This window comes from Bombyx mandarina, chromosome 02, assembly GCF_030267445.1.
Source record: "Bombyx mandarina strain Sakado chromosome 02, ASM3026744v2".
Lineage (NCBI taxonomy): Eukaryota > Metazoa > Arthropoda > Insecta > Lepidoptera > Bombycidae > Bombyx > Bombyx mandarina.
Window position 1 is genome coordinate 5,377,152 of NC_143209.1, and position 27,256 is coordinate 5,404,407.

A 27,256-nucleotide genomic window follows, 5' to 3' on the forward strand; every position below is an offset into this window, starting at 1 on the left:
AGTGTAGGTACCTATCCGAAAAGGATTGTTGCTAATGAAAATTTCAAATAGATGTCTAAAGAATCCTCGTATAGACAGACACGTCCTTACGGATCCATCAGATCCAATAACCCTTGCATTAGACGCCTTCAGCTCTAATACTAAAAGCAGGCTTAGGGACTCCGATAACCGTACTCGTCGAACTCGGCAAAGAGGTCGACGTGCAACCTAACCTAAACATCAGCCCGCTGAGTTTCTCGCCGGATCTTCTCAGCGGGTCGCGATTCCGATCCGGTGGTAGATTCATTCGCGAAGCAGCTGCTCTGGAATTGTTAGGTCTCCTTCGGAGGCGCTCGGGTAGTTGTTAGCAAGTCCCACACCGTCTGGCTGAGCCTTTTCTCGCCCACTTGTCCTGGTAAAACTGGAAAGGCCTCCGGGCCACCAGTAACATAACAAACATAAAAAAAGTATAGATAGAACAGGTCGGTTTCACGATATTTTTTTTGTAAGCCTTTATTGCTGATACTAAACAATGAAACAATTATAAGGTTTCACGATTTAGGTTCCATTAAAACGCTATCCAAATACTTTTGGCCTTTTTATTGTTTGTTTACAAATTATCACATTCGCCGTTTTGTTTCTGATTTTTTTATAAATTTGCATTTAATTTAGATTAGCAGCTTACTGGCATATAAATTAAATCAAATAAAGATGCACGCCATCTATGACAAATTTTCAATACTTAATGTACACTCTGAATTAGTTTTACTACTCGACGCTAGATGACGCATAAAATTGGTTTTCTCTAAAAATTCTCTTTTAATAGTATCTTTCAAAAAACATGTAATTGCAATATTAGTCCTCTTTATTTTTATGAAAGTAAAAGGACAATAGGCTAATGAAATAAAACAAATTATAAAATACAACAACAATGTAATTATTTGGTACGTTTTGTTCAAAAATTTTCAAACGTTTAAAAAATATAATCCAAAAATACATGCAAAATATAAGTTATTATTACACATTATGTACAATATAGAACTTTATAAGTGGCCTCGGGTTTGATATAAATTCAGATCGAAAAATTGCATTAATAAATAGAGGTTTTTATCACAATATTAGTTGAATAACGAAAAAAATTTTTACAAGTTTCTATACCGGCCACTAGATGGCGTTTAAATAAATTTTGAGCAAACATTTAAAGATCTAAATTATGAATAATTTAATTAAGATGCAACTTTTAAGACAACGAAACAATAATTACTATGCATATTCTTTGCGAGTAACAGTTGGTGTAGTTCTCTTAAACAAATCAAATGTTACCAAAATAGGACCTTATAAGTCAATTATGAATTCAAAACTTTAAAAATATTAAACAAAATCATAAATAATAAAACTAAAAACATTCTGTGTTACATTATAAACTATAATTATATCTACAACATAAATAATAGGAAATTTGTAACTTAAATGTCGTATCGCGATTTATCTATGTACAAGTTGAGTGGAAGGTCTTTTATAATTTCTAAGATCGGTTGTTTTGCTTTTAACAAATCAATTTTATTTTGATTCGTTTTTTTTCAACAACTTTATAAAATGGTAACATATTTTATATACATTTTCGCAGTGGTGAATATTCACGCGTGTACAAGTAATTATTGTTTTATTGCCTTAAAGTGTATTGATTATATTATTGTAACAGTTTCACAGCCATAGTTCAGTTTAGGAAAGCTTTAGTTCGTTTGGCGTTGCATCCATTGGCGGCCATTTGCACGCATTTCTGAAACAAACCACGCGCTGTCATTAATGTCAGTGCCCTGTTTTTTTTTGTTTGTTTTATTGCTTAGATGGATGGACGAGCTCACAGCCCACCTGATGTTAAGTGGTTACTGGAGCCCATAGACATCTACAACGTAAATGCGCCACCCACCTCGAGATTTAAGTTCTAAGGTCTCAGTATAGCTACAACGGCTGCCCCACCCTTCGAACCGAAACGCGTTACTGCTTCACGGCAGAAATAGGCGGGGTGGTGGTACCTACCCGCGCGGACTCACAAGAGGTCCTACCACCAGTGATAGTGCGATATACTGAATACTATATGACAAATGTTTTTTCTGTATGGAAACTAGCGACATCTTGCAGCGGTTACCCTTAAACTTATATGTTGTTAATGTTAAGGCATTTAATTATGGTATAACTAAACACAGAAAATAAAAAAAAACATAAATCATACAAATCTTTGTTTGTTATAGACAAATTGATTAAATTTTATCAATGTATGGCTTCTGGAGATTAACAAAATTCTTCATTAAAAATAAAATATAGGTAATATGTTACTGCCATCTACAGGAGCAATGAGACAGTGATCGAAGCGAAGCCATCTAGTGGCCGACGCCCGTCAACATTTTTGTTGAGTGCTCAAGTTTTTTTTTAATTTTTTTTTATTGCCGATGTAGACAGACGAGCATACGGCCCACCTGATACCTGATGGTGAGTGGTTACCGTCGCCCATGGACGTCAGTAATGCCAAGGGTAAAGCCAAGCCGATGCCTACCGTTAAGTACTCTCCACAAGCCTCGTTTGAAGAAGGACATGTCATAGCGCTCGGGAAACACCGTGGAGGGGAGCTCATTCCATAGCCGGATGGTACGTGGCAAAAAAGATCTCTGGAAACGCATTGCAGATGAACGCAACGGTTCCAGATGATATGGATGAACACTGCTCCGATGGCGGAAGGTGCGATGATAAAAAGCAGATGAGGGGATCATCTCAAACAATTCCTTAGAGCACACCAGGGTACCACCATACTTACACGCGCGCCATACTTACATCAGTCACGGGGTCAAACTCGTGGTCCGTCTCGCAGAAAAGCGGCACCGCTACGCCGTTGGTGCAAAAGAAGAATTCATTGCAGCGATCGGGACTCGGCAAGTTCCCGGAAAATCCGGGGGGACATAGCGGCGTTGTGACTGCCCCCCCGACGGAGACTGCTGCAGCCGACCCTGTCTCAGAGCGTGGGTCGGACCCGTGGGCTCTGGCAGTCGGTCCCAAGTTGCAGCCTCCCACAGACAAAGGTACGCAAGTCTGGATGTGAAAACGAATGAATGAGTGACTTCGCTCCAGTAACTATGATAACCCTACATTATTATATATATTTTTTTGAAAATGGGTGGACCTGGTGTTAAGTGGTTACTGGAGCCCATAGACATCTACGACGTAAATGCTCCACCCACTATGAGATATAAGTTCTAAGGTCTCAAGTATAGTTACAACGGCTGCCCCACCCTTCAAACCGAAACGCATTACTGCTTCACGGCAGAAATAGGCAGGGTGGTGGTACCTACCCGTGCAGACTCACGAGAGGTCCTACCACCAGTAATAAAGACGGTCCCCCAAATAAAAATAGGCGCCATACCTTAAGATACCTTAGACCTTAGTTTTGGTTCTAATCTGGTACGGTCTTTAGCCATGTCTTTGATTGTTGATCAAATTGTAAAGCTTTTAAGAATCTAAATAGTCTCGTGTCGATAATTAGAAGTGTTAGTAATTATTATCGAAAACGACATAGGCGTGGTGGCAGAAATGGCCAAGATGCCGGTACCTAACCGCGCTGGTCTACAATACGTCTTGCCCCTATCAGTATCCAGCGGCTAATGGAGTGGTTGAAACTTACATCCAGTCCAGGGCTGTACTCGTATCCCTGGCCGCAGTACAGCGGGATGGCGATGCCGAGGGTGCACATGTAGAACTTGTTGCAGTCCTCAGCACTGGCCACGTTCCCTATGAACCCTGGCGGACAGATGGCCGGCGTCGTGGTCTCCTCGCGCTGTGTGGTCCTAGTCGACTCTGTTCCTTCCGAGGTGGTCAATTTAGAGACAGTGGTCGATTCTGGACTCTGTTCAGTTGTTTTAGCGTCGACAGTCGTTTGTGCGGTGTCTGAAGTTGTGAGGTCGGGCAGTTTGGTTGTAGTTGGTCCTAACGTGCAACCGCCCTCGGCTATTCGGACGCAGGTCTGTTAGACAAAGGCTCATATTGTTAACGTCTTAACTTATCCGTTTGATAAATAATAAAGCTTCAGTATGATGGCGTTGAAATTCGGCTATAAATCTGTCCATGGAGAAAATATAATGTGGGACGCCCCCAGGTCAAGTGAGGCGATGTCTTTGCGAGGGGTGGCCGCCAAAAACTTATCTAGACAACCGAAAACCGGGCTCAGTGGCGCAAATTTGGAGAGATCGTATTCAAATTGAAACAATTATGGATGATAGTGAAATTGCGAACACTTGCAATAACCGGTCGTTGTTCACTGGTTTTTATTTGATTAAAATTAAGCTATTATCGGGGAGGGTAGTCCTCCCAACATGGAAATTGTCGCCCACAGTATGAGATTTTTTTTTCTAAGTCTACGGTGGATAGATGAGCATTGATGAGGAGTGATTACCGTATCGGCCATGGAAGTCAATGACGCCTGGGACACAGCTAAATGGCTGCCTGCCGTTGAGACCATAATTTTATTATTTTATAGTAACGTGTCTACTGCTATTCAATCTAGGACGCAGGATTGCTTTGTGGATATATTAGTAGGTCTGGAGTAGCTTTTAGTACGGACTAACGATAGAGAAGCTATGATTATTAAAAAGCTTGAGGCAGAAAAGCGCTTTTTTGTTGCATATTTGAGTGGTTAAATGGTCATCGGAGCTCACAGACGTCAATAACCTAAATGCCACCGTCCGCCTTGAGACATGAGTTCTAAGTCTCAGTTTTAACAGTACAACGGCTACTCCGCCCTTCAAACTGAAACGCATTATTGCTTCACGGCAGAAATAGAAGGTGGTGATACCTACCCGCGCGGACTCACAATAGGTCCTACCACCAGTAAAAAATGTGTCCGTAGAAGCTCATAACACGTTACCGGCGGACGGAAGAGAGCCTTTTTCGGATATTTAGTTCCCTTAGAATGGAATAATAGAATACGTCTTGGCCCTAGCATTATCCAGCGGCTAATGGAGTGGTTGAAACTTACATCCAGTCCAGGGCTGTACTCGTATCCCTGGCCGCAGTACAGCGGGATGGCGATGCCGAGGGTGCACATGTAGAACTTGTTGCAGTCCTCAGCACTGGCCACGTTCCCAATGAACCCTGGCGGACAGATGGCCGGCGTCGTGGTCTCCTCGCGCTGTGTGGTCCCAGTCGCCTCTGCCCCTTCCGAGGTAGTGGCATGTGTTGTTTCGGAAGTGACGGCTTCACCAGAAGTTGTTGTTCCAGAAGTAGCCCCCGTATTTGTCGTTGTGTGTCCAGTTTGACTTGGCCTCGATTCTTCATCATTAACTTGAGTGGTCGCTTTAGAGACAGTGGTCGATTCTGGACTTTGATCAGTTGTTTTAGTGTCGACAGTCGTTTGTGCGGTGTCTGGAGTTGTGAGGTCGGGGAGTTTGGTTGTAGTTGGTCCTAACGTGCAACCGCCCTCGGCTATTCGGACGCAGTTCTGTTGAGGGGAAGCATAAATTTATTTACATCATGACCATTTGAGGTGCATGATAGGATTATAGATGAGTGAACCAAATTGGACATTTTAATTTATTTATATCAGAACCGGACCGAGTGGAGAAGATTGACATACAGTCACGATCCTCAGCATTGAGGGAACGACCAGAAAGAAAAGATATCAGGAGTTGGACCTTTTAAAAGTCGCGGCGACCTTTTAGATGAGGGCTGTGTAGGACCGACCACTATGGCAAGCCTTTGAAGAGTTGTATGTCCAGTAGAGGACGTTTTTTTATTTTTTTATTTTTTATTGCTTATATGGGTGGACGAGCTCACAGCCCACCTGATGTTAAATGGTTACGGGAGCCCATAGACATCTACGTAAATGCGCCACCCACCTTGAGATATAAGTTCTAAGATCTCAGTATAGTTACAACGGCTGCACTACCCTTCAGACCGAAACGCACTACTGCTTCACGGCAGAAATAGTTAAGGCCTACCCGTGCGGACTCACAAGACGCCCTACCACCAGTACCAGTACCATGTGTGTGGGACGACGTTTATCATGATAATGATGCAACTAATTTTTGGATTATCTCCAATTAAATTTATATAAAAATACAGTGGTAAGGTTGAGAGTAAAATGACTCAGAGATGTAGGCTTGTTATGAATCGTCCTGGATACTATGATATCAACACTCTATGTCTGCTACGACGCAGCGGTGCGTTTCGCTTTCAAGACCGCCGTTATAAAATTGAGACTCGGACCTCATATCTCAAGATGGGTGGCGGCAGTCTCGATATTTCATCTAATTGGGAACCCAAGTAACCAGTTCTATAAAATGGTTCATGAATTTAAAATACACGCTTTTGTGGCAAGACGTACTCTAATCCCGTTTATTCTGAACCAGACTTTAGGCCAAAGCACTAAAACTTATTTTACGGGTATCATGATCCTTGGTGCGTGTACAATCGGACGTCTGTGAAAACAGCGTTTTTTTTATCGCTTAGATAGGTGGACGATCTCACAGCCCAACTGGACTTAAATAGTTACTGGAGCCCATAGACATCTACGACGTAAATGCGCCACCCACCTTGAGATATCAGTTCTAAGGTCTCAATATAGTTACAACTGCTGCCCCGCCCCTCAAAGCCCGAAACGGCAGCACTGCTTCGCGGCAGAAATAGACGAGGTGGTGGTACCTACCCGTGCGGGCTCACAAGAGGTTCTACCACTAGTAAGCGTTCGAAGATTCCGGTACTTAGAAGTACGGATACATGACGCGGCAATAAAAGCGTGTTGAAAGACCCTGTCTACCACAAGCATCGGTCACCGTCCTCGTCGAACCCGTCGCTTGCGACGAAGGGCTCGACGAGCGAACTAACCCACAGACACAGCCCACTGAGTTTCTCGCCGGATCTTCTCAGTGGGTCGCGTTTCCGATCCGGTGGTAGATTCTGCGAAGCACTGCTCTTGCTAGGGCCCGTGTTAGCAACACTCCGGTTTGAGCCCCGAGATCTCACCTACACGTCAAGGCGAAGCTGATCTATATCTCCACCTATTATATTATTGTATATAAAACTCACGTCTGAAGCTGAGTCGAACTCGTATCCCTCACTACAGTACAGCCGGATGGCGATACCGCTGGTGCACATATAGAAGGCATCGCACCGGTCCGGAGCGGGCACATTACCCACCAAACCCGGGGGACAGATCGAACGCGGAGTTGTCTCGAAGTTTCCAGAAGTCGTGCTCGTTACTTCTGAAGTCGCCGTTTCAGTTGGCTGTGTGCCTGCTTCTGTAGTTTCAATGTCAGTGGTTGCTTCATCAGAAGAGTCTCTAGTCGGTCTGTTGCCGTCAGAAGTTGTTGCTTCATAAATTCCTGTGCTACCAGATGTTACTGGTTCGGTAGTGACCGCGGAATCGGTAGTTGAGTCGGCTGCTTCTGTAGTAGAATCAGCTGGGTCTGATGTTGGAGTCGTAGCAGCGGCTTCTACGGTAGTGGTAGAGATACTATCAGGAATTGTTATTTCTTCTGAAGGACTTGCAGTTGTATCTGATTGCACAGTGGTCGTGATTGGCCCTAAAGTACAGCCACCTTCGGCTATCTTCACGCACGACTGCGAACAATAACATTAAAATAGTAAAGATATATTTTCTTTAATTTTTACACATTGTTTTCTGTATGATGCACTGTCGTTTGCACCTATAAGTAATTGAGGTGACATCTGCCATGAACTTTGTTTTGTATTGTTGATCACTTCGTTGGTGCAACTTAATAAATAAATATTCAGGGTTTGTGTATGTACTTTTACTGGTGGTAGGACCTCTTATGAGTCCGCGCGGGTAGGTACCACCGCCCTGCCTATTTCTGCCGTGAAGCAGTAATGCGTTTCGGTTTGAAGGGTCTGGCAGCCGTTGTAACTATACTTGAAACCTTAGAACTTATATCTCAAGGTGGGTGGCGCATTTACGTTGTGGATGTCTATGGGCTCTAGTAACCACTTAACACCAGGTGGACTGTGAGCTCGTCCAGCCATCTAAGCAATAAAAAAAAATGTAACACTTACATCAGAAGGAGGGTCGTATTCGAACCCTGAACTGCAGAACAGCGGCAATGCGATTCCGTTCACGCACATGATGAACCCATCGCACCGATCCGGATGCGGCAGATTCCCGAGCCAGTTGGGCGGACACAACGACGGCGTGGTGGTCTCAACCCTAACTGTTGTAGTTGTGACAGCTTCAGTAGTTGATGTCCCATCACTAGTTGAATCTACAGTCGTAGCAGCTACTTCTGTAGTTGCCGACGAATCCGTTGTATCGGAACTCGTATCGTCTGTTGTGAAACTAGCCGAAGTAGTAGGTTCGAAAATCGTGGCACCGGTAGCTTCTGTTGTGATACCATCGGAAGTTGTACCATCGTTATTGGTGGTATCTGTACCAGCTTCAGTGGTTGAGCCGTCATCATCAATATTAGGGGTGCCTGTGGTAGTTTCAGTGGTGATATCATGAGAAGGGGACTCCGTGGTCGGACTGGTGACATCTGGAGTTGTCTGTGTGTCCGCGGTTGTGTGTTGGGACGTCGTGTCTGTGGCAGGTGTTGTGCTCTGTCCTAGAGTACATCCTCCTTCGGATATTTTCACGCAGGTCTGGTAAAAATAATTTAAGATAAAAGTGTCGATCTTAAGACCAGTCCAAATATGTTCCATACACGATATCTTATAATGGGGATGAATGACTATATGGCTTAAGGCACATTTCGCTTCATACGAGACGATCGATATTATCAAAATAACCCTTCTACTCATATCTGTTCATAAAATATTTATAACTACTGATACCATGCACCCCAAGGTTTTTTTACAATAAAATATTTTTTTCTTACATTATTTTTAATTCAAATTTATTAAAATTTGTTTTCAATTTTTTAGTGGAATTAGTGGGAAATTAGGGTTTTTAAAAAAAATTTCAACTATTATTTATTTTTAATTTTTTAGTTGAATTTAAATTTTTCTAATTTCTTTTCCCGTTTTTTATTTAATATTGAATTGTCATCGGTCCTTAATAAGTATACCAAATTTCGAATTAATCCGACGTTTTGAAGAGGGTCAATATCATGTTCAAAGATTCCGTTACATACTAACATACATACGTCTGAACCTAATAAAAGCGTATTATTATGGTATGTTTTTTTAATTAAAATTGAATTACCAAAGACATCTTTCTATTTTGGGCTTTTTAGCTATGCATTTCCTATAGAGTCTTCGATCCAATCTTAAGGCACTCGTCGACATTCAATTTTGCTGCCAAAGACCAAATCAAGTAGACCAGAAATGTGTCATCCCAAATTATGGTAGGACCTCTTGTGAGTCCGCGCGGGTAGGTACCACCACGCTGCCTATTTCTGCCGTGAAGCAGTAATGCGTTTCGGTTTGAAGGGCGGGGCAGCCGTTGTAACTATACTTGAGAACTTATACCTCAAGGTGCGTGGCGCATTTACGTTGTAGATGTCTATGGGCTCCAGTAGCCACTTAACACCAGGTGGGCTGTGAGCTCGTTCACACATATAAGCAATAGAAAAGAAACTTACCTCAGCGGCGGGATCATATTCGAATCCTTCACTACAGAACAACTGCAAGGGGACACCGCCAGCGCACATGATGAAAGAATTGCAGAGGTCCGGATGCGGCAGGGTACCCACGAAGCCGGGGGGACAGATTGGCGGCGCTTCTGTGGCCGCAGACGCTTCAGTGGACGAAGCAGCTTCTGAAGTCCGAGAAGTGGTTTCATCGGTGGTAGGTTGCGCGGTGGTTGTGTCCGCTTCGGTTGCGGGAACCGAAGTTGTTGGTGAATTCGAAGCGTCGGTTTCTGAAGTAGTGCTGGTCGCCGCGTTTGTCGTAGTCTCAACTATCGGTCCCAACGTGCAACCACCAGGTGCTATTCTTACGCACGTCTGTAAAGACGAACATTAATTAAAATTGCTTCAAATCTAATATTAGTACCCAGGCTTCAAATCCAATTTAAAATACATCTTTTATCTTTGTTATTGCTTAATAGGGTGGACGAGCTCACAGCCCACCTGGTGTTAAGTAGTTACTGGAGCCCATAGACATCTACAACATAAATGCGCCACCCACCTTCAGATATGAGTTGTAAGTCTCAGTTTAATACAACCCTACCTGTCAAAATGCCTAAGTGGCCTAAAAGATAAGACGTCCGGTGCATTCGTGTTGAGCGATGCACCGGTGTTCGAATCCCAGGCGGGTACCAATTTTTCTAAGGAAATACGAACTTAACATGATCACTAATGATGATAGAATAAAATCTGTTCTGGTGGTGAGGTGTCTTGCGAGCTCCCACGTATCTATGGGCTCCAGTAACCACTTAACACCAGACAAGCTCGTCCACCCATTTAAGCAATAAAAAAAACCACTATTGAATTCGTACACCAGACCAGAACGAAAGCTTTTTGCGTTAGAAAAGGGCTTTGAGGATTTCAATCCAACCTATCGAAGAGTTAACGGAGATAGGTACAGTTATGACCTGGATGGACCAACTACTTCGTATTGATACTCACCTCTACTTGGGTGGAGTACTCGTAGCCTTCGCTGCAGAAGAGCTGGAGGGCGGTGCCGGCCGTGCACATGTAGAAAGAGTAGCAAATAACCGGATGGGGTTTAGTTCCGAAGAAATCCGGTGGGCACAGAGCCGGTGGTTCGGTTTCCATGGCAACCGTGGTTGTTGACGCTTCGGTTGTCGATGTAATTCCAGAAGTCGTCGGTTGCGACTCTGTATTGGAACCAGACTCTGTGGTCTGTGAGTCTGTTTGGCCATCGGTTATTGAAGTCAAGTCGGTGTTGGAACCGACTGTGGTAGAAGCGATGACTGTTGATTCTTGGGTTTCAGAAGTATATGGGTAGTTTGTTGTCGATGTGGGTTCTGTTGTTTGGGTTTCTGCTGAAGGATCTGTGGTCGTCGGCGTGATAGTGGGAAGGTTAGTTGTTGGAGACGTGGCTGGTCCTAGAGTGCAACCTCCTTCAGCTATCACCACGCAAGTCTGAAAGAGAATGATAATTATTTTACACTAGCTGACCCGGCAGACTTCATAGTGCCTCAATCGATAAATAAAACACCTAAACTTTTGTATAAAATAAACTTAAAACAAACAAAAGAAATTCGTTCGACGGAGGATACATCAAAGGAAAAACAAAATTGTTATTTTTATTTAATTCCGAGCACTTTCATATTTATCTACCTTTTAAACCTTCTCTGAACTTCCACGAATAATTCAAGACCAAAATTAGCCAAATCGGTCCAACCGTTCGCGAGTTTTAGCGAGACTAACGAATAGCAATTCATTTTTATATATATAGATGAATACCAAGCTCATTAATAAAGCAAATGTAAGCGTTGAAAAATAAGCAGACTTATTCCCATCATCCTACCCATCAAGCGAGTCTCGTTCCTGGAGGAATCTAATCTAGGAGGCTAGTCGCATTCTACTCAGTACTTACATCTAGTGCCGGATCGAATTCATGTCCTTCGCCGCAGAACAGTTGGATCGCGTTACCGGCAGCGCACATGAAGAACGAATTGCACAGCTCCGGATGCGGTATGTTGCCGAAGAAGTCCGGCGGGCACATGGCGGGCGGAGCAGAAGTCGTTGCAGAAGTTTCGGCTGCAGTCGCTTCTGTGGACGATTCAGTTGTCGCTTCAGACGTAGAACCCTCTGTGGTTGAATCCGTTTCCTCGGTAGTTAGTGCTGTAGTGGAAGCATCGGTTGCAGCGTCCGTAGCACCAGTTTCGGTTGGTGCATGTGTGGTGGCGTCCGTCTGTTCCATAGTTGGCGAAGTAACATCAGTTGTGGTACTGGCTTCTGGTGTGGCCGCGTCATCAGTCGTCGTAGTGTGACTGGTTGTATGTCCAGTTGTCGTGAATGTTTGTTCAGTGCTGGAACCATCGTCTGTCACTTCTGTCGGGCTGGTTGCCGGGCCCAAGGTGCAACCACCTTCAGCGATGATCACACATTCCTGTGAAGGTTAATCTTTGTAATTGTGGCGCGAAATGCGAAAAATGTATGTTTTGATTGATCTGGTTAGTCTAAATTGAATAAATTGCGAAAATTTAATCCATAACGATGCTCTTTTAAACTCACCATCGAAATCGGGTCGTATTCGTATCCCTCCAAACAGAAGAGCTGAACCGGTTGTCCGGAAACGCACAGGAAATAACTGTAACATATATCCGGGTGCGGTAAAGTGCCGACGAAGCCGGGCGGACACATCGACTGAGTGGTAGTTTCGACAGTTGCAGTCGAAGTTTCGTAATCGCCACTGGTCACCGAAGTTGCAGCGCTGGTTTCCGAACTCGCGGTTCCATCTTCAGTCGAAATCGAAGTTGTACTGATGGGCTTATCAGTTGAAGCTTCGTCAGTCGTCACTTCAGCAGTAGAGGCTGTTTCATCTGATCCTGATGTTGGGTTCGGGGTTGGTATTTCCGTTGTTGTAATAGTGGTAGGAGTCGAATCGGTATGTTCAGTTGATGTGGATACTACATCAGTAGCAGTGGGAGCTCCTGAAGTAGTAGCATCACCATCTTCAGTAGTTATAGAAGGTGTTGGTGTAGTAGTTATGTCAGTTGTTGTCGTTTCGGTTGATGCTGGGTCCGTTGGTAGCGCTGGTGGTTTTGAAGTGCCACCAAGAGTACATCCTCCTTCAGCTATGACTACGCATTGCTGCAAAGAAAATTAAAAAGCAAATGTGATATGTCATCATCGACGTCCACTAATGGATATAGGCCTCCCAAAGGTTAGTCAAGCAGCTGCCCTTGAGTTATCAGATCTCCTTTGGAGAGGCTTGGGCAGCTGTTAGCAAATCCCACGCCTTCTGGTTGAGCTTTTGCTCGGCCACCTGTCCTGGTGAAACTGAAGAGGCCTGAGGGCCAACAGCAATCCCTCGCTTTAAAAAAAGCATGTGTGCAATTCACACGTGGTCGAAGTGAAACCTTTAAAATTTTAAATACAATTATCCTAAATATCTAAGTATATTATGTAAAATTTTGTCATTAGTAAATAATTGTAAATCATCTTTTATAGTATGAGGTAGCGCCCTCTGTGAATTGATATTTTAACTTCACGTATAATCCTAAATTAAAATTCACAACAAGAGGTTTCATACACGCAGAGGTTAGTATTTAAAAATCTCATAGATGGCGCTGTATTAAAAAAACACTACTAATTTGTCCTATCTCATTCTCTCGCCGGCTGAATCCTATACATTTATGTGTTTGTGTCTCTATGGACTTAGTTTTTCGTTTCATCGAGTTTGAAATCACAACGATTGTAAAGAAGTTTCACTTCAAAAATGTTCGTCACAGTGACCAGTCGTGTGCAGCAAAGCAGATTTCGTGGGGCCCACTAAAATGATCTTTATTTGATACAATTTGGGTGCATTATTACCTCGGACGCGGGGTCGAACTCGTAGCCCTCCAAACAGAACAGCTGCACGGCGGTTCCAAACGTGCACAGGAAATACGAGTCGCACATCTCCGGATGCGGTACGTATCCAAAGAATCCGGGCGGACAGATCGCCGGTACTGTCGTCCCTGACCCGGCCGTGGTTGTCTCGACAACTTCAGTAGTTGCTTCTACGGTTGTACCAGTACTGGGAGTATCAGTGGCTGCAACAGTTGTAGCTTCTGTTTCTAGACTAGTTGAAGTTGTCGATTCAGAAGTAACTTCAGAAGTTGCATCATCCGCAGTTGTTTCAGTAAGCTCCGTGGTTGATTTATCGTCTTCTGTTGTGGAATAGCCTTGCGTGATAGCCGGAGTAGTTGTGCTACTTTCAGTTTGTGTAGACGTTTCAGTAGTGGCTGTGTTAGGACTTTGAGTGGTGGTAGGATTTGGAACTGGTCCGAGGGTACATCCTCCTTCGGCTATGATGACGCATGTCTGAAATTAGTTATGGCAATGTTAGAATTGTATTTAAATTTCCATTTATTTGCTGTATGTGTTGTAGTGTATGTATGGCGGTAACACTGATTTTTTATGCTAACCGAATTTATTCTAAAATAAAGCATTATCTGTGAACTATACACGCGGACGAAGTTTTTTTTATTTATTTATTGCTTAGATGGTTAGACGAGCTCACAGCCCACCTAGTGTTAAGTGGTTACTGAAGCCCATCGACATCTACAACGTAAACACGCCACCCACCTCGAGATATAAGTTCTAAGGTCTCAGGTATAGTTACAACGGCTGCCCCACCTTTCAAACCGAAACGCATTACTGCTTCACGGCAGAAATAGGCAGGATGGTGGTATCTACCCGCGCGGACTCTTAAGAGGTCCTACCACCAGTAGTAAGTTTCATAGTGTAGGTAATGTAATTCCTATTAAGTAAATATATCGATTTACCTCTTGTATTGGATCAAATTCGAAACCTTCAGAACAGAACAGCTGTATCGCATATGGCCCTCCCATGCACATGAAGAAGGAATTACAGAGTTCTGGATGAGGGATTTGTCCGAAGAAACCAGGAGAACAAATCGGTGGCCTTGTGGTCTCCGCTTCAGTGGTCGTAGCCACACTATCGACGGTAGACGATATGTCAGTAGTTGTCTCAGAAGTGGCGGAGGTGACTTCGGTAGTCATTGTAGTAGCATCATTCGTAGTCATTGAAGTTGGTACTTCAGTGTTAGTTGTTCGTTCAGTAGTCACTACGGTAGAGCCGTCAGTAGGGCTAAGCGTAGTAGTTATATATGAAGGAGTGGTATCTATCGGGGGTGTTGTACCCAATGTGCAACCTCCTTCGGCGATTATGACGCAATTCTGAAAGGAAGGTTGTATGTTATTGCTTTAGCTGCGAACCAGGTGATCATTACACAAGATGATCTAAAAAACCCTCTAGTTTTTTTTTTATAAATGAGGGATTAGTCTGTTGGCCCAAAGAACTTTCCAGTTTCACCAGGACAGCTGGACGAGCAAAGGATCAGCCAGAAGGGGTGGGATTTGCTAACAGCTGCCCGAGCTTTTCCAAAGGAGACCTAACAACTCAAGAGCAACTGCTTCGTGAATGAGTTTACTGCCGGATCAGAATCGCGACCCGCTCAGAAGATCTGGCGAGTCTAGGGTATTTACCTGGCCATTATAAACAGGCCTAGTGCTCGTTATCTTCGTGGTATGGTATAATATGTAAATATGGCTTGAAACCGGCCGAAGATTAGTATCTAGTCAAAACTGTTTCTTCACCATCCAGGTCACTTCCAATCCACTGAATTGCTCGCCGGATCTTCTCAGTGGGTTGGGATTCCAATCCTATGGTATAATCAGCGAAGCACTGCTCTTGATAGGGCTAGTGTTAGCAATTCTCTCAATTTGAGCCCGTGAGCTCACCTACGGTCCGTACAAAGTTAGAAAGCACCTTAGGCTACCCACGATTAGGTAGGGAAAAAAATTAAGGGCGTTCGTAAACACATAATTACTTATTAAATACCTAATAAATTGGTAGCCGTCTGTCGCATTTGAACCTCAGAATAATTATAACACTCGATTATAACACTTAATGAGTAAGTTGCTTGATTAATATATCAAGCAACTTACTCATTAAGGTACGGACTTAACAAATCCTTCTAAAGACTTTGGTAATCACTTACCAATATATATATAATCGCGTCAATTATTAGTCAATTAATTAATATTTAGATGTGGAATTTTGTCTTTCACGTGAGCCAATGTTTGAACAAACACTTAGAACTATTTGACAATATATAGTTGTGAACGTGCCGATATTTCAATTATTGCACCAAAATCTTAATACAAATCTTGGCCACCAACCAGATAGGAGGTAAGCTTCAAAATACAAACCGAACTGAGCCTTATTGTTGAGGTAAATGAAATACCAGGTAAACAATAAATTAATCTTAAAGATAGGTGAGTGCAAAACTGTAAAGTCAGTTTAGTCAATAAATATAATTACCTCGGTAGGAGGATCAAACTCATATCCTTCGCCGCAGAAGAGCTGTATAGCTATTCCGTTGACGCACATGAAGTATGAATTACAGAGATACGGATGCGGAATGTTCCCGAAGAATCCAGGAGGACAAATAGAGGGCGTAGTCGTCTCCGCTACTGTAGTAGATGTGATCTCTGGAGTTGAGGGGACGAGGGTTGTTGGTGTGGAAGACACTTCAGTGGTGACAGTTCCTTCAGTAGTTGGCACTGCTGTAGTTAGTTCAGTAGTACTAATGCCCTCAGTAGTTGCTACGGTAGACTCATCAGTAGTACTAATCCCCTCGGTAGGTGCTATGGTAGACTCATCAGTCGAGATTGTAGTTGGTACTGCTGTAGTGACTTCAGCAGTTACTGTTGTAGAACCATCAGTAGTGAGATATGTGGATTCATCTGTGACTGTAGAAGGTGCTACAGTTGGAGACGAGTCTGTAGTTGCATACCCAGGTGTAGAGTGTGTTGGAGGTCTTGTCCCTAACGTGCAGCCTCCTTCAGCTATGACGACGCAAACCTACAACAATATTCAATTTGTTGCTATTTAATAGCAATCCACACGGGTCTTGGAAGGGGAGGAGTTTTGACCATCAACAATTGGGGAATTTCAATAGGAGCGTTATCAGATTACGTATGTGAACTTGAAACTTATATTGGTGGTAGGACCACCTGTGATTCCGCGCGAGTAGGTACCAAACCCCGCCTATTTCTGCCGTGAAGCTGTAATGCGTTTCGGTTTGAAGGGCGAGGCAGCCGTTGTAACTATACTTGAGACTTTAGAACTTATATCTCAAGGTGGGGTGCACATTTACGTTGTAGATGTCTATGGGCTCCAGTAACCACTAAGCACCACGTGGGCTGTGAGCTCGTCCACCCATAATAAGCATAAAAAAAATAAAGCATCACTAAATTAAACTTTTTCCTACCAGTTGATAATATTACCTCTTAGAAATGCAATATAATCCGCTAATATTTTCCAAATTGTTTTCTTTGATCAGTTTACTTTGGTAAATCAGTAATTAACATTTATAGTCCGTAATCACACTAAGCAGAAGATATTAGAACCGATGTAAGCAATCGTAATAAGCTGGTTATAAAAATTTAAGCTCAACCAAGAATACATCAGACAATTACGTTTAAAAATACAAAGCTTATGAAATGGTTAAGGTCAAAGATATGTTTTTGTGTTCACATTTGAAAATTAGTTGATTAATATTTACCTCATTGGCCGGATCAAATTCATATCCTTCGCCGCAGAAGAGTTGTATAGCTATTCCGTTGACGCACATGAAGTATGAATTACAGAGATACGGGTGCGGAATGTTCCCGAAGAATCCAGGAGGACAAATAGAGGGCGTGGTCGTCTCCGCTTCTGTAGTAGATGTCACTTCTGAGGTTGATGGGAGTATGGTTGTTATTGTGGAAGATACTTCAGTGGTACTCGTACCCTCTGTAGTTAATGTAGTCGGATCTTCTGCAGTAGTCGAAGTGACTAAGTCAGTTGTACTCAAACTTTCCGTAGTTACTTCAGTATAATCTTCAGTTGTGATTGAAGTTGGTATTTGAGTAGTACTTATACCTTCAGTCGTTATAGTGGTTGTAGAGTCACTACTGACTGAAGTACGCGCGTCAGTACTAGCTTCAGTAGTCACTGTATTAGGATCATCAGTAGTGACAGAGGTGGGCTGTTCAGTAGTACTTGTGCCCTCGGTAGCTAGTGTCGTAGAATATTCAGTAGTGTTACCTGTAGTTACTGCGGTAGATTCTGCTGTTGTTATAGTAGTAGATTGGTCGGTATTGATTTCAGTAGTACTCATTCCTTCAGTAGTTACTATAGTTAGACCATCAGTAGTAATGTAAGTAGATTCATCTGTGGCTGTTGGTGATGCAGTGGTAGATGAGTCTGTAGTTGTATACCCAGTAGTATCTGTTGGAGGTCTTGTTCCTAATGTGCAACCTCCTTCAGCTATAATCACGCAAGCCTGGAAATAATTTTGCATTGAAGAATATGAGAATGCGCTAAGTTCGTATGACAATAGACAATCCGAATATGAAACAGTAGATACAGGTTTTTTGTCTAGATTTAGGCAAACTACTGCTTCTCCATTAATCGTGCCTAAAAATAGTATCCTTCACGTACTTTCCAACCCAACTCCAATGTTAAAAATCTAGTTGAAGGGAACTATTGTGAATTTTCAATAATACGAGTCTCATAATACACAATATGTGAACCAATGATGACAGTAAGATTTTTTAATTTACATAACAAGCAAATATACCTACGGCTGGTAGTTATTACGACATAAATCCACTTTAGAATACTTAGAATTACTGAAAATTACCTCACTAGCAGGGTCGAACTCAAATCCTTCAGCGCAGAAGACTTGTATAGCCACGCCATTGAGACACATAAAGTACGAATTACAGAGATACGGATGCGGAAGGTTCCCGAAGAATCCAGGAGGACAAATAGAGGGTGTAGTCGTCTCCGCTTCTGTAGTAGATGTAATCTCTGGAGTTGAGGGGATGAGGGTTGTTGGTGAGGAAGACACTTCAGCGGTGATAGTTCCTTCAGTAGTTGGCACTGCCGTAGTTAGTTCAGTAGTACTAATGCCCTCAGTAGTTGCTACGGTAGACTCATCAGTAGTACTAATCCCCTCGGTAGGTACTATGGTAGACCCGTCAGTCGAAATCGTACTTGGTACTGCTGTAGTGACTTCAGCAGTTACTGTTGTAGTGTCATCCGTGGTGAGATGTGTGGATTCATCTGTGACTGTGGTAGTGGCTGCAGTAGTAGATGAGTCTATAGTTGTATACTCTGGAGTAGTATGTGTTGGCGGCCTGGTTCCCAACGTGCATCCTCCTTCAGCTATGATGACGCAAATCTATAAAAGCGACACATTGTTTCGATCTTTATAATAAATTATTAATTTCTGTTGTTTGCACGAATAAAATGGATTTACTACCGTCAACAGAAGTACGTGAACGTTGGTTTTAGATAGAGATATTTTTTGAGCAACAGACATAAATAATAAAGTTTATCAGTCGTAGCTCAAACCGACCGAGTATAGTAAACCACTACTAACTAATTCGCCTGCACTCACAATGCCTTTACGTTATTCAGATCTTATAGCTGTAGGCAGCGGCTTGACTCTGCCCCTGGCATTGCTGAAGTCAATGGGCGACGGTAACCACTCACTATCAGGTGGGCCGTATGCTCGTCTGCCTACAAGGGCAATAAACAAAAAAAGTATGGCGGCTCTCCACTAATTTCCCAAACAACTGGAACATGGTATTCTTCAAAGGTGATTTTGATTTTTGGATAAGCTCGTTAGCAGTACCGTAAGCAGCAGTACTATAATCTAACTCTTTCTTCGATATTGTTATTATTTATGGGAACTACTGACCGTTAGGTATGCCGCAAGGTAGTCTGCTATTGACAGCAATGTTTCTGCCGTGAAGCGGTTATGCCTTTCGATTTGAAGATTGGGACAGCAATCATTATAACTGAGATTTCAACCTCATGTCTTGAGGTGAGTGGCGGAACTCATATTGTACTATAAGATCTAGTACCCATTCAGCATCAGATAGGCGAGAAGCTGGTAAGCCCATAAAAATATAAAAAAGGTGGCACAGAAAAGCTTTAGTCTGGATGTGAAGGTTTGTTTTTAAATGAACTGAAATTGGCTTCATGTCAAAAACATCAAAGAAATTAGAAGAATATAGAAATTACCTCGGTAGCAGGATCGAACTCGTATCCTTCAGCGCAGAAAACTTGTATGGCGACGCCATTGATGCACATAAAGTACGAATTACAGAGAGTCGGATGCGGAAGGTTCCCGACGAATCCAGGAGGACAAATCGAGGGCGTAGTCGTCTCCGCTTCTGTAGTAGATGTGATCTCTGGAGTTGAGGGGACGAGGGTTGTTGGTGTGGAAGATATTTCAGTAGTGAAAGTTCCCTCGGTAGTTACTGTGGGTAGTTCAGTTGTACTAGTACCTTCAGTAGCTAGTGTAGTAGAACTTTCCGTAGTGACCGAGGTAGGCAGTTCAGTAGTAGCTTCAGTAGTACTTGCATCCTCAGTAGAAGAATCTGTAGTTACTGTCGTAGAACTGTCAGTAGTCAGATATGTAGATCCGTCTGTAACTGTAGTAGGCAGCGCAGTGGTAGAGTGGTCTGTAGTAGTATACTCAGGGGTGGTATGTGTTGGCGGCCTCGTTCCCAACGTGCATCCTCCTTCAGCTATGATGACGCAAGTCTATAAAAGCGACACATTGTTTCGATCTTTATTTTAAATTACTGATTTCTGTCGTTTGCACGAATGAAATTTATTTACTACCGCCAACAGTAGTACGTGAACCTTAATTATGTCTTGAGATATTTTTTGACCAGCAGACGTACATGTTAAAGTTTATACAGTCGTATCTCAAACCGGCCGAGTATAGTACACCACTACTAACTATTTCGGCATAGCTGACAATGCCTTTATGTTATTCAGATCTTATAGCTGTGATATGGTGGCTCTCCACTAATTTCCCAACCAACAAGAACATGGCATTATTCAAACGTGATTTCGAAGTTTGAATAAATTCCATAGCTATACCATAAGTAGCGACTTAAGTCTGTCTTTGGTATTGCTATTAGTTATGGAACTACTGACGATTAGGTGTCGACTTCTATTAACGGCAATGTTTCTGCCGTGAAGCAGTTATGCCTTTCGATTTGAAGATTGGGACAGCAATCGTTATAACTGAGACTTCAATCTCATGTTTTGAGGTGAGTGGCGGAACTCATATTACTCTATAAGATCTAGTAGCCATTCAGCATCAGATAGGCGAGAAGCTGGTAAGCCTATATAAATATAAAAAAGGTGGCACGGAAAAGCTTTAGTCTGTATGTGAAGGTTTGTTTTTAAATGAACTGAAATTGGCTTCATGTCAAAAACATGAAAGAAATTAGAAGAATATAGAAATTACCTCGGTAGCAGGATCGAACTCGTATCCTTCAGCGCAGAAGACTTGTATCGCGACGCCATTGATACACATAAAGTACGAATTACAGAGAGTCGGATGTGGAAGGTTCCCGAAGAATCCAGGAGGACAAATCGAGGGTGTAGTCGTCTCCGCTTCTGTAGTAGATGTGATCTCTGGAGTTGAGGGGACGAGGGTTGTTGGTGTGGAAGATATTTCAGTAGTGAAAGTTCCCTCGGTAGTTACTGTGGGTAGTTCAGTTGTACTAGTACCTTCAGTAGCTAGTGTAGTAGAACTTTCCGTAGTGACCGAGGTAGGCAGTTCAGTAGTAGCTTCAGTAGTACTTGCATCCTCAGTAGAAGAATCTGTAGTTACTGTCGTAGAACTGTCAGTAGTCAGATATGTAGATCCATCTGTAACTGTAGTAGGCAGCGCAGTGGTAGAGTGGTCTGTAGTAGTATACTCAGGGGTAGTGTGTGTTGGAGGTCTTGTCCCTAACGTGCAGCCTCCTTCAGCTATGACGACGCAAATCTAAAATAACAACTTCTATTCAAAAACCTTTTCTATTGGGGACTTGAGTTATTAGTAAACATAAACCCAAGATAATAGGGTATTTAAGAAACAGTACCAAAATTATGTTAGACATGTAAGTTCCATTCACTAATCCATGACTATAGTCAACGGCGGATCCAGGGGGGGGGGTCATGGGGGTCATGACCCCCCCCCTGAGCTAGTTCCAGGACTTGATAATTGAAGAACATCATGATTTATTTATTATCTATTGTTATGAAATTAAATTATAAGTTCTTAACTTGCCCACGACTATGTGACCCCCTCCTGGCGCCAAAGCTGGATCCGCCCTTGACTATAGTTCACTCTATATACATTATTTTCTATAAGAGTAACTTATCAGTATGAACACCGGTCAAGCACGCAAATGTAAAATTTAGTTTATTTCTCATTTAAAAATTAGTTCATTAATATTTACCTCATTGGCCGGATCAAATTCATATCCTTCGCCGCAGAAGAGTTGTATAGCTATTCCGTTGACGCACATGAAGTATGAATTACAGAGATACGGGTGCGGAATGTTCCCGAAGAATCCAGGAGGACAAATAGAGGGCGTGGTCGTCTCCGCTACTGTAGTAGATGTGATCTCTGGAGTTGAGGGGAATGTTGTTAACGTGGAAGATACTTCAGTGGTAATGGTTCCCTCAGTAGTTACTGTAGTAGGCAACTCAGTGGTAGAAGAAGCGTCTGTGGCATCTGAAGTAGGATACGTAGACTCATCTGTGACTGTTACAGGAGGCGCAGTAGTAGGCAATTCTGTTGTTGTGTCCTCAGAAGTAGTTAATGTAGTTGTTCCTTCTGTTGTTACTGAAGTTAGCAGATCTGTAGTTGTAGGACTTTCAGGAGATGTTGTGGTAATTCCGTCTGTAGTAAGATATGTGGTTTCATCTGTGACTGTGGAAGGCGCTGCAGTAGTAGAGGAGTCTATAGTTGTATACTCTGGAGTTGTATATGTTGGCGGCCTTGTTCCCAACGTGCATCCTCCTTCAGCAATGATGACGCATATCTAAAATAACAACTGCTATTTAAAAAACTTTGCTCTGGAGGATTTAAGTTATTAGTAAATATAAACCCAAGATATTAGGGTATTTAAGAAACAATACCAAATTATGTTAGACATGTAAAGACCATTCACTAATCCGTGACTATTGTTCTTTTAAATACAATATTTACTATAAGAGTAACTTCTCAATATGAACACCGGTCAAGCACGCAAATGCAAAATTTAGTTTATTTCTCATTTAATAGTTAGTCCATTTACCTCATTGACCGGATCAAATTCATATCCTTCGCCGCAGAAGAGTTGTATAGCTATTCCGTTGACGCACATGAAGTATGAATTACAGAGATACGGATGCGGAATGTTCCCGAAGAATCCAGGAGGACAAATTGAGGGCGTAGTCGTCTCCGCTACTGTAGTAGATGTGATCTCTGGAGTTGAGGGGAATGTTGTTAACGTGGAAGATACTTCAGTGGTAATGGTTCCCGCAGTAGTTACTGTAGTAGGCAACTCAGTAGTAGAAGAATCGTCTGTGGCATCTGTAGTAGAATACCTAGATTCATCTGTGACTGTTACAGGAGGCACAGTAGTAGGCAATTCCGTTGTTGTGTCCTCAGAAGTAGTTAATGTAGTTGTTTCTTCTGTTGTTACTGAAGTTGGCAGATCAGTAGTTGTAGGACTTTCAGGAGATGTTGTGGTAATTCCGCCTGTAGTAAGATATGTGGTTTCATCTGTGACTGTGGAAGGCGCTGCAGTAGTAGATGAGTCGATAGTTGTATACTCTGGAGTAGTATGTGTTGGCGGCCTGGTTCCCAACGTGCATCCTCCTTCAGCTATGATGACGCAAGTCTATAAAAGCGACACATTGTTTCGATCTTTATTCTAAATTACTAATTCCTGTCGTTTGCACGAATTAAATTGGTTTACTACCGCCAACAGTAGTACGTGAACCTTAATTTTTGTCTTCAGATATTTTTTGACCAGAATTTGAATTTGATCAGATATTTTCATAAAGTTTATACAGTCACCAGCCGGCCGAGTATAGTATACAACTACTAACTGGTTCGCCTGCACTCAAAATGCCTTTATGTTATTCAGATCTTATAGCTATAGTGTGGCGGCTCTCCACTAATTTCCCAAACAACAAGAACGATACATTCTTCAAACGTGATTTTGAGGTTTGAATAAAGTCCTTAGCTGTACCATAAGTAGTGACCTGACTCTATCTTCGGCATTGCTATTAGTTATGGGAACTAGTGACCATTAGGTTTGCTGCATGGTCGTTGCTATTGACGGTAATGTTTCGGTCTTGAAGCAGCCTTTCGATTTGAAGATCGGGACAGCGATAGCTATAACTGAGACTCCAACCTCATGTCTTGAGGTGAGTTGCGGTACTCTATGAGATCTAGTACCCATCCAGCATCAGAAGGGCCAGAAGCTGGTGGACCCATTCAAATATCAAAAAATAAGTCACAGAAAAGCTTTATTCTGGATGTAAAGGTTTGTTTTTGGCTTCATATCGAAAACATCAAAGAAATTAGAAGATCATAGAAATTACCTCAGTAGCAGGATCGAACTCGTATCCTTCGGCGCAGAAGACTTGTATCGCGACGCCATTAAGACACATAAAGTACGAATTACAGAGAGTCGGATGCGGAATGTTCCCGAAGAATCCAGGAGGACAAATAGAGGGCGTGGTCGTCTCCACTTCTGTAGTAGATGTGATCTCTGGAGTTGAGGGGACGAGGGTTGTTGGTGTGGAAGATATTTCAGTAGTGAAGGTTCCCTCGGTAGTTACTATAGTAGAACCGGCAGTAGTTGCTGCGGTAGAGTCTTCAGTGGTGCTGGCAGTGGGAAGTTCAGTTGTACTAGTATCTTCAGTAGCTAGTGTAGTAGAACTTTCCGTAGTGACCGAGGTAGGCAGTTCAGTAGTAGCTTCAGTAGTACTTGCATCCTCAGTAGAAGAATCTGTAGTTACTGTCGTAGAACTGTCAGTAGTCAGATATGTAGATCCGTCTGTAACTGTAGTAGGCAGCACAGTGGTAGAATGGTCTGTAGTAGTATACTCAGGGGTAGTATGTGTTGGCGGCCTCGTTCCCAACGTGCATCCTCCTTCAGCTATGATGACGCAAATCTAAAACAACAACTGCTATTTAAAAAACTTTATTCTTGAGGATTTAAGTTATTAGTAAACATAAGCCCAAGATATTAGGGTAGTTAAGAAACAGTACCAAATTATGTTAGACATGTAAAGACCATTCACTAATCCATGACTATTGTTCTTTTTATATACAATATTTACTATAAGAGTAACTTCTGAATATGAATACCGGTCAAGCACGCAAATGCAAAATTTAGTTTATTTCTAATTAAAAAATTAGTTCATTAATATTTACCTCATTAGCCGGATCAAATTCATATCCTTCGCCGCAGAAGAGTTGTATAGCTATTCCGTTGATGCACATGAAGTATGAATTACAGAGATACGGATGCGGAATGTTCCCGAAGAATCCAGGAGGACAAATAGAGGGCGTGGTCGTCTCCGCTTCTGTAGTAGATGTGATCTCGGGAGTTGAGGGGACTAGGGTTGTTGGTGTGGAAGATATTTCAGTAGTGAAAGTTCCCTCGGTAGTTACTGTGGTAGACTCTTCAGTGGTGGTGGCAGTGGGAAGTTCAGTTGTACTAGTACCTTCAGTAGCTAGTGTAGTAGAACTTTCTGTAGTAACCGAGGTAGGCAGTTCAGTAGTTGCTTCAGTAGTACCTGCATCCTCAGTAGAAGAATCTGTAGTTACTGTAGTAGAACTCTCAGTAGTCAAATACGTAGATCCGTCTGTAACTGTAGTAGGCAGCGCAGTGTTAGGATGGTCTGTAGTAGTATACTCAGGGGTGGTATGTGTTGGCGGCCTCGTTCCCAACGTGCATCCTCCTTCAGCTATGATGACGCAAATCTAAAACAACAACTGCTATTTAAAAAACTTTATTCTTGAGGATTTAAGTTATTAGTAAACATAAGCCCAAGATATTAGGGTAGTTAAGAAACAGTACCAAATTATGTTAGACATGTAAAGACCATTCACTAATCCATGACTATTGTTCTTTTTATATACAATATTTACTTTAAGAGTAACTTCTCAATATGAGCACCGGTCAAGCACGCAAACGCAAAATTTAGTTTATTTCTCATTTAAAAATTGGTTCATTATTATTTACCTCATTGGCCGGATCAAATTCATATCCTTCGCCGCAGAAGAGTTGTATAGCTATTCCGTTGACGCACATGAAGTATGAATTACAGAGATACGGATGCGGAATGTTCCCGAAGAATCCAGGAGGACAAATAGAGGGCGTGGTCGTCTCCGCTTCTGTAGTAGATGTGATCTCGGGAGTTGAGGGGACTAGGGTTGTTGGTGTGGAAGATATTTCAGGAGTGAAAGTTCCCTCGGTAGTTACTGTGGTAGACTCTTCAGTGGTGGTGGCAGTGGGAAGTTCAGTTGTACTAGTACCTTCAGTAGCTAGTGTAGTAGAACTTTCTGTAGTAACCGAGGTAGGCAGTTCAGTAGTTGCTTCAGTAGTACCTGCATCCTCAGTAGAAGAATCTGTAGTTACTGTAGTAGAACTCTCAGTAGTCAAATACGTAGATCCGTCTGTAACTGTAGTAGGCAGCGCAGTGTTAGGATGGTCTGTAGTAGTATACTCAGGGGTAGTATGTGTTGGCGGCCTCGTTCCCAACGTGCATCCTCCTTCAGCTATGATGACGCAAATCTAAAATAGCAACTGCTATTTAAAAAACTTTGCGCTTGAGCATTTAAGTTATTAGTAAACATAAAGCCAAGATATTAGGGTATTTAAGAAGCAGTACTAAATTATGTTAGACATGTAAAGGCCATTCACTAATCCATGACTATAGTTCTTGCTATATACAATATTTACTTTAGGAGTAACTTCTCAATATGAGCACCGGTCAAGCACGCAAACGCAAAATTTAGTTTATTTCTCATTTAAAAATTGGTTCATTATTATTTACCTCATTGGCCGGATCAAATTCATATCCTTCGCCGCAGAAGAGCTGTATAGCTATTCCGTTGACGCACATGAAGTATGAATTACAGAGATACGGATGCGGAATGTTCCCGAAGAAACCAGGAGGACAAATCGAAGGCGTAGTCGTCTCCGCTTCTGTAGTAGATGTCACTTCTGGAGTTGATGGGGCAAGGGTTGTTGGTGTGGAAGATAACTCAGTCGTACTTGTACCTTCTGTAGTTAACGTCGTAGAATCTTCAGTAGTAACTGAAGTGGGTATATCAGTGGTTACTTCAGTGGTTGTGGTGCCATCTGTTGACACTGTCGTATCAACTGTAGTTAGTGTCGTAGGTGAGTCACTAGTAGGAGTGCCTTCTGTAGTTATTGTAGTAGGCAGTATAGTAGAAGTACTCTCTGCTGTTACTGAAGTTGGCAGCTCAGTAGTAGAAGTGCCTTCAGTAGCTGTGGTTAGCCCGTCAGTGGTAATATAAGTAGATTCGTCTGTGGCTGTTGGTGATGTAGTGATAGATGATTCTGTAGTTGTATACCCAGGAGTAGTATCTGCTGGAGGTCTTGTTCCTAATGTGCAACCTCCTTCAGCTATAATCACGCAAGCCTGGAAAAGTGATAATTAATTGAGCTTCTTTTTTCTTATAGTTTTCATGTTTACTATTACGATACCGCTAGACAAATTAGGAAGCTTTATGTCAACCTACCTCTTACCTTCAG

At 42.5% G+C, this 27,256-nt stretch overlaps 1 protein-coding gene across 2 annotated transcripts in view; it reads right to left on the reverse strand.

Annotated features, from left to right (window-relative positions):
* Positions 1–898: 898 nt before the first annotated feature.
* Positions 899–27,256, reverse strand: part of LOC114245664 (uncharacterized) — an 89,572-nt gene continuing 63,214 nt past the window's right edge. The window contains exons 10-32 of one of the 2 annotated variants that reach the window (XM_089733451.1): positions 26,532–27,143; positions 25,718–26,269; positions 24,904–25,455; positions 24,066–24,641; positions 22,769–23,356; positions 21,926–22,513; positions 20,944–21,468; positions 19,701–20,225; positions 18,310–18,852; positions 17,188–17,949; positions 15,942–16,484; positions 14,381–14,794; positions 13,425–13,916; positions 12,123–12,701; positions 11,482–11,997; positions 10,545–11,024; positions 9,558–9,920; positions 8,035–8,616; positions 7,051–7,584; positions 5,003–5,464; positions 3,653–3,991; positions 2,809–3,063; positions 899–1,759 (exon numbers count right to left, since the gene is read on the reverse strand). In XM_089733451.1, coding sequence (XP_089589577.1) covers positions 1,697–1,759; positions 2,809–3,063; positions 3,653–3,991; positions 5,003–5,464; positions 7,051–7,584; positions 8,035–8,616; positions 9,558–9,920; positions 10,545–11,024; positions 11,482–11,997; positions 12,123–12,701; positions 13,425–13,916; positions 14,381–14,794; positions 15,942–16,484; positions 17,188–17,949; positions 18,310–18,852; positions 19,701–20,225; positions 20,944–21,468; positions 21,926–22,513; positions 22,769–23,356; positions 24,066–24,641; positions 24,904–25,455; positions 25,718–26,269; positions 26,532–27,143 — 11,445 coding nt within the window. In that variant the 3' untranslated portion in view covers positions 899–1,696. The remainder of the gene's footprint in view (positions 1,760–2,808; positions 3,064–3,652; positions 3,992–5,002; positions 5,465–7,050; positions 7,585–8,034; positions 8,617–9,557; positions 9,921–10,544; positions 11,025–11,481; positions 11,998–12,122; positions 12,702–13,424; positions 13,917–14,380; positions 14,795–15,941; positions 16,485–17,187; positions 17,950–18,309; positions 18,853–19,700; positions 20,226–20,943; positions 21,469–21,925; positions 22,514–22,768; positions 23,357–24,065; positions 24,642–24,903; positions 25,456–25,717; positions 26,270–26,531; positions 27,144–27,256) is intronic. The other variant, XM_089733452.1, reaches the window with a different exon arrangement.